The 11,078-nt window shown below is 35.3% G+C and overlaps 1 protein-coding gene across 1 annotated transcript; it reads right to left on the bottom strand.

Annotated features, from left to right (window-relative positions):
• Positions 1 to 1,753: 1,753 nt before the first annotated feature.
• LOC121522967 lies at positions 1,754 to 5,741 on the bottom strand. The gene is made up of 4 exons (XM_041807712.1): positions 5,656 to 5,741; positions 4,619 to 4,796; positions 4,301 to 4,524; positions 1,754 to 3,498 (listed from the first exon to the last, which is right to left on the bottom strand). The coding sequence occupies exons 1-4, from the start codon at positions 5,677 to 5,679 to the stop codon at positions 3,205 to 3,207; spliced, it is 720 nt and encodes a 239-aa protein (XP_041663646.1). The 5' UTR covers positions 5,680 to 5,741; the 3' UTR covers positions 1,754 to 3,204.
• Between the last annotated feature and the right edge of the window lie 5,337 nt (positions 5,742 to 11,078).

The raw sequence follows: 11,078 nt of genomic DNA, 5'->3' as shown, positions 1-11,078 counted from the left end.
CTTATAATCATCACTTATTTCACATAATTCTGTTCTATATCTGTTAATTTTGAACTTCTATTTTATTTTCTCTCTTAAAGAAGCAGAAATGTGCTTCCATACTGGAAAGTTTGTTTTTCAGCATGCAGATGATGCTACAGTGATCTCTGCTGGTGATGTCCTATCACAACACCAAATGGTTCAAAAAGGTTTTTCTTCAATGCACACAAATGGCTGAAGATACAGACAGGGTAAGCAACAAACCTATAGTTAAAAAAGAGAACGCAGAGTAATGTACATGTGTAAAGTCTCTAATATCAAGGATCACAAAGGCAGTGTAAAGTGCAGAGCAGACTTATTCAGACTTAAGCATGCTGTGGTCCAAATTCAAACCTCCTGCTGCTCAACAAAACCCTCATCCGGCCATAACATGAGACTCAGGGTGTTTTCTATACATTTTTAATTCATTAACAGAAAATTTCAATGTAACTACTAAGTTTTGCCTGACTATTAAAATCCCTTAAATCCTTTTTACTGTTCACTTCCTAGTTAGATAATCAGTTTCTGCAGAGACGTGAATATTAGGAAAGAATTTAAGTGGGTTTTGATCAGTTATCTGCAGAGTCAACTGTATCCTCTTTAAACATGCTTTGTTAAACTAAAACTTCTTCCCTAGTAGCATGATTGTCTTCACCAGTTAAACTGTGATGCCAGTTTAACATCAGACAAAATAAAAGACAAAAAGATAATATGTAAGTTAAATCTTCTGGATTTGTTTTATCAGCACTGGGACTTTTAAAAAAATACATGATCATGAAATAAGGGATTTTTATGATTTAAAATGGAATTTCAATGTTAATAATTATGCTTCTGATTTTTATTCATTGTAAAGACTAAGGGGTTGCAGCCCACACTTAAGGAAGCACTGATCTTGGCCTAATCTATACTAACACTGGTGCAGGAATAGGCATACATATCAAACTAGAAATACTATCAGTATGGTATGAAGAGTGTCATTTTCAGACAACAGATACGGATATCAAGCCAATGAATGAGCTTGATGCAAGAAACAGAGCAAATAGACTGTATTACTTTATAACTACAGACTATGTGTTATGTAATACTTAAGTACCATCTGAGGTATATCTAACCCTTCACGTGTCAAACATTTCACACTTTGTGATTCTGAACATTGATTTCTTTGCATTTCAAAGCTGTGGGCATTTAGTAAAGTAATAAATGTGTATGAATGAAATCTGTAGACATGATACAAGTGACTCAAATCACAGAGGGTTAGGGCGTTATGTAATAGTTTCTCTTGGTTATAGAAATTTTCACTGCCTGAGGTGATGTCTTGTGTAATGTAGGGATTTAATCGTTTCTGGATCATTTTCAGTGAACATCTGAAGAGGTTCAGGGAAAATTTTTCCAGAAATGTTTCCTATGTCATTCTTTGTTGGATCTGCTTATAGACATTTCTCCTTTTTAAACCCAAATCTCTTTGTGTAAATACTGTATATTAACATATTATTTTTAGTATGAGAACAAAGATCTAACTTTGATGAAACAGTAATGTTAGCTCATCATTTATGACACAACCTCTAAGCATTGGAAGACAGTCATTTCCAACTTAACCACTTCCTTTTGTAAAACAAACCGTCATTGCTATCTTTGTAGAGATTATTTCTGTCTGGCTCTTTGTAAGGAAACGGGACTTTTTAACAACACAGCTATGAAGGCTGTGAGAGGTAAAAATAGAGGAAAAACACCCAAGATCAGTCACAGTGTGAGCTTTATTTGAAAAACAGTAAACAAGTAGTATATCTCAGGCTCACAAACAAAAGCTTGACATGTTTTATCCATTTCAAAAAGCTGAGGTAGTAATCCTTGGTTAGAACATTAAAAATGACAGAAAATAAGCTGTAAATATACAACAACTTTAACCCTTTAAACATCATCTACCCAGTAACAATGTTTTTTTTTCCCACATACAACTCAGTTCTATCACAGGAAATCCTAAACATATCCTGAGGCTTTAGTTAGACAAACCACAGGTAAAAAGTAGCTCATAGCAGAAAAACATGATTGAGGAACTTCATCTAGAAGTTAATCTAAGTCCTGTCACTTCTTTTTTCTACTTTTTTTTCTGTGTGCTGCTTTTTAGGAACACTTTTGCAGTCCCCAAATGAGATTCTCAAACACTGATTATTACACGCTGATCTGAAACAATGACCGGATTGCACTGTTCAAGTTTGTGCCTGCAGGTTGATTTGCAAGACCTTGGTTATGTCATGAAATTCTTTATTTCTTCAGTCAAAAGTTGGTACTAAAATAACCGATCTGTACCATCCTACTTCTGCTAGGGTCCTAGGCATACTTGTCCGACCCTAAAAGATGTGGAGCTAGACCCACTGTTGGTCTCCTGCAGTGGTTCTTGGCCTGTCAGCTGTGCACATCCTCAAAAATTAACAAATTGTGGGCGCCAGTCCAGCTCAGTGGGTAGAGCAGGCACTCATATACAAAGGCAAAGCAAAAAAATTCTTTAGAAAACTGTGATTTTCTCTGCAGTTTACTTGGCTGTGGGTGGACTGTGGCAAAAGTGAGTTATGCAGACATTGGAGGCGAGAGCCACTAGTTAACATGGTAACCAAATCAACCAATACACCGTGAACATTACACTGAAGAAAACATTATAGAAAGGGGTTGTAGATGGAGTGTTCTGACTACCAGCCATTAGTCTGTGCTAATCCAGTGGTTATACTGATTATAAATTTTAATGTAATATTAGTTCTAATCTCTGCTGTAAATGCCCCGAGCTCTCATGTACGCTGTAGTAAAACATGTTATGTATACGCAAGTGTATTTACAATCACACTCATAACGTAGCTGTAAAGGTGAAACAACAAGTATATCTCTGGCCTTACACCTCTTCCTACCAAGTAAGGATGAGTTTAGCCACAGAAACACCAGCAAGATGAGGGCTTCATGTATCAAACTGTACTGATCCAAACCAAACCAAACCGCTTGGTGGAAATGCATTATAAAATGACAGTAGTTTAGTTCACGGTGATGTTTAAAGGCACGTTTTAAGGCATAACGGGGTACAATGTGAATGAACAAAGCCAGAAAATAAATCTCAGTACACACCCTCTGACAATTCCTCCAATAAATCAAGATAAACACCAAATCATAAAAATGTTACCATTTAGGAGTGTCAGCTTTTCTTTACTCAAACCCTGCTTCCAAGAGGATCCTCTCGATTTTCATCCTGACGTCAGCCTTTTTGGCATTGGACAGCTTTTTGAACAACTTCACAAGGTTCATGAAGTAGAACTCGTCACAGTCTTGAGGTTGGTCAAAGTTTGTCTGCACAGTTTGATGACATGTAGAAGACACTGGCTTCTCAGCTTTGTATCCAAAGTCATGGATGGTCAGAGTGTCGCTTCTGCCCTCTTCTTGGCTGGTTTGGTCTTCTGGATCTGAGATCATGTTCACATCTATAAAGTCATCGTCCTTCTCCTGTGAAGGCAAGACAAATGCATTAAATAAAAAAAAATTAAAATGTGGGTTCTGTGGCCTTGGTATACAACTCAAAGCCAGTTGGTTTTTAAGGCCTTTCATTTATGACAGAAAATAATACCCAAACTTAGCTAACATTTTAAAAAATGGAGTATACATCAGAACTGTTCAGGCATTTTCTTAAACAATATTTTTGTTTTTGTTTTCAGCTGTTTGCAGCAGTTTTGACAGCTTCTTTCGATCTATTGCTCCTGATTACAAGGTAGTCTGTGTTTTCCCATCATTGTGACAGAAAATTATGGTTAAGTAAGGCTGTCAAGAAAAAGGAATCTTTGACTTCAATATAATCAAATCAAGACAAACAATAATAAATGCTTTTGACACCACTGTGGCAAAACCTGAACCTGACCTGTACACAATCAAAATAACATAGAACCATGGCAATGTTTCAGTACTGTAAGACTGTCATAATTTCGAAGAATTTCAACAGAATGTAGGAGTTTACTTGCATTTTTGACAGACTTATTGCTTCCCTACCCACTGGTCTTGAAGTACATGTAGAAATCATATAGTTTTAAAATACGTAGTACTGAAGTGCTAAAAAGTTTGACAACCTCAAAGTTAAGAGATCACAGCTCATGAATACAACCTAGCTCCACAGCTATATTTTGCAAATTCCCATCTATTGGTAGGGCAGTGGTTCCCATCATCAACCCATCATTACACACAAAATCAGATAAAAGATGATTGGCATTTGCCAGAACATAAAGATCATCATAAAAGCACATGATCATGGTCTTACCACGTCCAGAGATGGGCTTGCACTCTCCTCAGCATTCAGTGTAGCCTGCAGTCCTTCAGCTTGGGTCTTTTGGCCTAACTTTTCGACTATCTGCTTATAGGTTCTGTTGCATGATACTACATGTCTTTTAAAATCTATTTTCCTTATCAGCGTCCGCTGACAGAACAAACAGTGGTAATGAGGCGTGTCTCTGCACCCCAATGCACATTTGTGAAATGTGTACTCTGAAAAAAGAACAACAAATATTATTATAAAAATTAGTAGAGGGTGACAGTTATGATGACAGAATAAGAAAAGGGTAAGGGTTAAAATGCTTACTCCCAGCAAAAACAGCTCTCTTAAAATGACTTTCCATGTGCTCCCTGATCATGTAGAGTTTTGAAGGCTTGAAAAATTCCGGTATACAAAATGGACAATGATATCTGCTTGGAATGCAGCAGTTTTCACATTTTTTCAGTGGAGGATGGGAAAATCTCTCCTGGATTGACACATGGGCCTGTAAAGTAGACACAGAAATATAAAAAGTCTTATTCTTGAGACAAATCAAACATTTAATTTTAAATAAAATGGAAAATCTGTTTGACTGTTATCACAAGTATCACAATATCCATACACAATATAAAGTCAATTCATGAGAAATATAATTAAATTCAATAGTACGTGAATTCAATATTTTCTTTTTTCTTAATATTAATACAGGTATTTTTCATAAGATGTACAGTAACTGTGATAGCACAATTCACTTAATAGAAAGAGACGCTCATATTTGCTGCCTTTTTAGATGCAGATCCTAAAGAGAAAACTAGTCCAAAGCAGAGAGCACCTCCTGCTGGTTGAAAAATAAAACAGTTCTGCATTATTCATATTTAGTACATCGATTTAGGTTGCCAATATTTACATCGGTCTTTGACAGCATTGCTAAGCACCGTTACTCCCCTATCTGTATAACACATTAGTGGTCGGCTAATCTTGCACTGCTAACTTTAACATCGCACCAACGAAGGTCAGTTGCCTTGTTTCATTTTTTTTTATTATTGTGGTCAATTACTAGTTTAACTTATTAACTTTCTGAAAAGAGACCTTCATTGTGATAGAATTGAGATTTGGTAAAAAAAAAAAAAAAAAAAAAATGACAGTACTCGTAGTTAATGAACATTATTAGCCGTGGTTAATTAGCCCCTTAGCTAGCCAGCAAGACAATTGACCTTTTTCACGTTTTGGCTCACAAACACGCCAAGTCAAGAGGTCAACTTTAGAATTTAGTCTATGAATTTACTACAAGGCTGAAAATTAATGACAACAGTCAAACATAAACAAGGATTCTTAAGGAATAAACGTTTGTAATATTTTCTTACTTGCAACTTAGGAGTCTGGTCCATTGTTCCCAAAGAAAAGTAAAAACTTCTACCGTTGAAGTTGTTTTCTTCCGTTTTCTGTAATGTTCGTCTTCTTCATTGGCTGTTGGATAACTCCCGTACAGTCGCATTAGCGCCGCCCATTGGTTGAGAAGCATAGTGCATTAAAAGTAGCTTTCTAAACATGTTTCTTGAGGAGCCTGTTAATTATTAAATTAGCTATAATCTTTTCAGTACTTGATTGAAACCTTCAATAGCGAACCTTTAAAACCACCTATTTATTCATTTATTATCTATTATTCATTATTATTTTTCTATGTTTTTTTTATGTCTGTAACCGCTGCTTTGAGTCAGAGGCTATGATTGACAGCGCATTGCCAAATAGCCTTTTTATTTACACTTGCCTCTGCAAAGAAGATTGAACAGGATTCTTATAGGAAAAATACAAAACATCACATGCTGAGCATGTACAAGACACCAACAAAGAGCTAAAGCTCACAGCTTTGTCCACCAGAGGGCACCAAAATTGACTTTAAAAGTTCCTCACAGGAGCTTTAAAGGGAGTCCTGCATAAAGAACACACTAACCTTTGTGGAATAATATCAGTACCTTTTGTATGTTTTACAAAGAGACACACTACATTTTTAAAGTTTGAGAGAAGTTGAAAAATAGAATGCACTCTGATTATACTCTCCACATTAAAATTGCCATAGCTTCTTTTTAATTGTCCACTGTAATTCCACTTAGGTTAAAACTCAAAGACTGTAAGCATAACATTCAGTATAGGAAAAGGAAGAATGCAAACATTTGATAATCACTGCCCAGAATGCATTGTACAAGAATGGTAGCCATATATCTTTATTTTTACCCCAATGTAGATACCAAGAGTGTTTCTTTGTGCACAAAAATATGAAAGACACCAATATTGATAAGCCAGCATGTCTTTATATCAACTTTTTTAAAATTTCATCTATTGTCCTATTTTTTAAACACATGAACACATTACGGAAACAATTTTAACCAAATAAAGATGTGCCGCACAGTCCCAGCTGAATTCAAGACACAGTGTCTGTTGAAGACAAAATAAATAGTTTCATATCCAATAAAATAATGTATCTATATCTGGACCCCTTAACAACAAAAGTGTTAAAATACAGTCCGTATATTCTGTTTAGATCGCCAGGTAATGAATGCTCTATTTGGAACATTTATAAAGTACAAACAGTCACACTTTTTACTTATTTTGGATTCACCCTCATTTCCAGTTTTGTTAAAGTGTCTTATCAAATCCATCCAGGCTTAAATGTAATATGAAGATGTACTGTAAATCATGTGTTTGTCTGCCCTGATGATAAGCATGTTTCAATAACACTGAAAAACACTGACAACAGCGTAAGAATCCTAAAAGAATTAGCATAAAGAATCACTATGTTTTGGCTGTGATATTATCAGTCACTTCTCAGGATGATGATGTTTGAGATTTTTCCTGGTATTCCCACTACCATCATCCCTGTCACATGTTGTCTTTTGTTAACAACAGCATGTGACAACATCTCGGTTTCATTTGTGCTTTCAGCTTTTACCGGAGTCTTCTGGACTCGTCTCCTTTGCTGCTGTAAAATAACCCAGAACAACACTGAACAATCACCAAAAAGGTCAATGTCTTCTCTGTGTAATAGTTAATTTTAATAGTACCTATAAACATTCATCATCCATTCTTAACCTGAGATATATAACAGTAATAAATTCTGATTATAACCTGGCAAACTGCATGTAAAGATACTGAGAGATAAACATTCATTAAAACACGCACACAATACTCTCCTTATTCCTGTTCAGGCTTATTGTTTTTCATTTCTATCAAGCTGTTGATAGATGACAGACTATGGATGATAAATACTTAGTAACAAGAAACATTTGGGTATATAAGTCAAAAATACTACTCTGAAATAGAGGACATTTTTAAGATTTAAGACTTAAGATTAAGATTTTAAACTTTTCATCTCATTCAAGTGACATTTTAACTCTTCATTTTAAAATATCTGTCTCATAAGAATTTTCATCAACTAAATTTAACATTTGCCTCATACCTTAACTTTGAATTTCATGGTGATGACTTTTTAATCTCAAAATGTGACTTTTTATCTAATGCTATCAACTTTGCAACCTCAAATTTTAACTGTCCATCTCATTAATTTGATTTTTTTTTTACGAAATAGTTTCAATGTTTTATGACAAAGTTTTGGTATTTGTCTCATAATTTTGACCTTTTCTCTGATAATATGACCAACTTTGAAACCTCTTGTTAAATTTTTAATCCCTTTAACTTGATTTTTATTACATATTTTTTCAATTTTTATTTTATAGTTTTGATATTTGCCTCATAATTTCAACTTTTATCTCAAAATTTTGATTTTAATTTTGTAAAAAATGAATTCTGATTTTATTATGTCCACTGTTTTACCTCTGAATTCAACTTATAATTAACCTTTGATTGATGGTTTACCTTATTTATTTGATATTTATCTTATAATTTATGAAATTTTATGAAATAAATTTGACATTTGTCTCCTGATTTGACTTTTTGTTTCATAATTATTACTTTTTATCTCATAATTCCAACCTTTTCCCTTATAATATGAACCTTATAACCCCTTATATTTTAATCGTATTAACTCGATTTTTTCTGTTACAAAATTTGGACACTTTGTTTCACAGCTTTGTTATTTGCCTCATAATTTTGACTTCCCATCTCAGAATTTTTATTCCATTATTGTGTTTTTTTCTTCATAATGTTCATTTCTAACTTCTAATTTCAACTTTTAATCTCATTAACCTGATTTTTTTAATTGGATAATTTTGTTCTTTTATTTTGGAATTTGGATATCTTTCATAATTTTGACTTTTATCTCATAGTTATGACTTATGACCTCATAATTTAAACCAAAAGAATATTTGAAATTATAATTACCTTCCTTTCACATTTTTTTGAAACAGCTTCTGTCTGGCTAATATGAATTATGATTTCTGCTATTGCAAACAAACTTTTCATATGTAGAAATTCTTTAATATTTTTTGTCTTTTTAACACAAGGAAACAAATCAACTTTATTTGCTTGGTGAGAACATACAAAGTTCACACATAAAGGCCAGTCAGACAGGGGAATCAACCAGGAACCTTGAGTCTGGGACAACAGCATTAACCACTGCACCAGCATGAAGCCAAATAGGCCTAGTGGAGAAATTCAAAGAGAAGCCTTTTGAAATGCAGACTTAATCACAGCCAGCAGGTGGCAGTCACGAGTGTCAGATTACTTCGAACAATGAGTGCAGGACAAAATGTGCAGATAAAATTGAACTAACCTGTTTTTAAATGTTTGTATTCATGCTCAGTCTTCAGTAAAACTCAAGTGTCACATTAGTTTCACACATTCCAGCTCAGAGCCCTCGTACTTCATCAAACATGATCCAGAAACTGAATCACACATGAGATTACTGAATTCACTGTGAACTCACCGCAGTCATGCAGAAAATCTGGCATTCATGGAAATACAATCAGATTAAGTGTAAAGAATGAAGGGTGACACAAATGTGACTCTTTGAAGGTCTGAGGAGAGTTGTGATGGAGGACCAGTGAGGGGTCAAAAATCAGAACACAGTGTACAGTCAGTAGTAGGTGTTCACTGCCCGCAGTATCTGACAGCTTCATGAGACATTCATATGTGGGACTGTGTAATGTTTGCAGTGCTGATGGTTCACCTCATTGTCAGGTTCATGTCAGGAAACACATCAGTGAGAACTTCACCTATTAAACTACATATAAAAGGCTACATGAACAAAATGGCAGGGATCTGTCACCATGCAACTAGACATGAAGTTTCCACACACTTTGGGCTCTTTTTCTTTCAGTCTTGGTCGTGTTGGAGAACAAATGATGCTCTGAGAAATTCATTAAAGGCTGAAGACTCACACCCATGACTGAAATAATGTGGCACAATAATGACCTGAGAAGACACAGGACATTCATCTATAACAGAACAATTTCACCCAGCTGTGTGACGGTGAAAACAAAAGGAGCACACAAGGTCATCTTACACAAACACTGTCGTCCCTTAAAAATGTCAACAGTGAATGCAGAAAATAGGTTCATTTAAATGGTTTTAAATATTTCTGTATTGGAGTTTTTATGCTTTTATTTAGACAGGACGGTGGACAGAGCCAGAATCTGGGAGAGAAAAAAGAGTGGAATGACTGCAGGGAAGGAGCCACAGGCCAGACTTTAATCCAGATCATCTGTTTCAAGGCTCTGTCTAGATGGAGTCGTTTTTGAAAAGAAAACAACTCAGTGCTGTTCTTTGTTCTTCTTTTAACGAAGAAATGTCATCAAATTCTGATAAAACTGGTGCTTTAGCAGCATCCACGCTAATGTCTTCCACCATAATTGCACCGGCCTCTTGTTGCTGCTTGCTTACATCATGACTACACCACTCCCAAAAGTACTGCCCCTTGTCACTGATTGGTCCGGTCACTTTCTAACCGGGCCCAAATGGTTCAGACGGGAGCTTTGCAAGATGGATTCGCAAGTGAGAAACAAGGAAACGGGAATATCTATCTGCTTTGCAAGGTTACTGTGGGCCCATCAATGGTAATTTACCCTATATGTGATACACCTAATGGCTGTAGTTTGAGGCCCCTTGAAGAAAGAGACCCCAGGCAAGTTTTTGCTTCTGCCTACAGGTAAAGTTGGTTATATCCCTCATGGGTGCCCATGAATAACTACCAGGCTAACAGCGCCCCTGGGTGTAGATGGTCATCTTATTAAAAAAAACCCTGCATTTTAATTTAAAGCTACTGTTGTACATTTTGTCTGTGGAGATTTCATTTAGCAGATAGTTGAACTCGATTCCAGCATTAAATTGATATGACATGAGATCAACATCAGCACCTACAATGATGCCATATTATTGGTCGATGGCTGTAAACATAGCCAGAACCAATCTTCAACAAATGCATCGATGCTTCACTACTTGGATAACCCAAGGAGAATCAACAACGTTGGACTATATTTTTCATATTTAATTATTTTTGTTATACTTTTTATTGCTATAATTCAGAGATAATCTTTATGAGAACCGATGCTTATGCTTTTATAGCTTTACATTTGGAAAAAATGAACACTTTCTCATGTTATACTTTATAAAACTGGTTAAAGATATGATAATTATAGGTCTATTGGCTCCAACATACTGCTTACACAGTTAAATGTTCTGATTAATGAAATAGATTTTAACCTTTTTGTCCCACCACATTCATATATGCACATATGCAAAATATCTCCTTTAGTATGACTTAGTGTATTTATAGCTGATGCATGGTGTACAATGTATAAATTCCCACAACCCACCTTGACCTGCCGAAAGGCAC

The sequence above is a fragment of the Cheilinus undulatus genome, linkage group 1 (assembly GCF_018320785.1).
Source record: "Cheilinus undulatus linkage group 1, ASM1832078v1, whole genome shotgun sequence".
Taxonomy (NCBI): Eukaryota; Metazoa; Chordata; class Actinopteri; order Labriformes; family Labridae; genus Cheilinus; species Cheilinus undulatus.
Note: the sequence above shows the minus strand (reverse complement) of the source record. Positions and strands in the feature narration are given on the sequence as shown.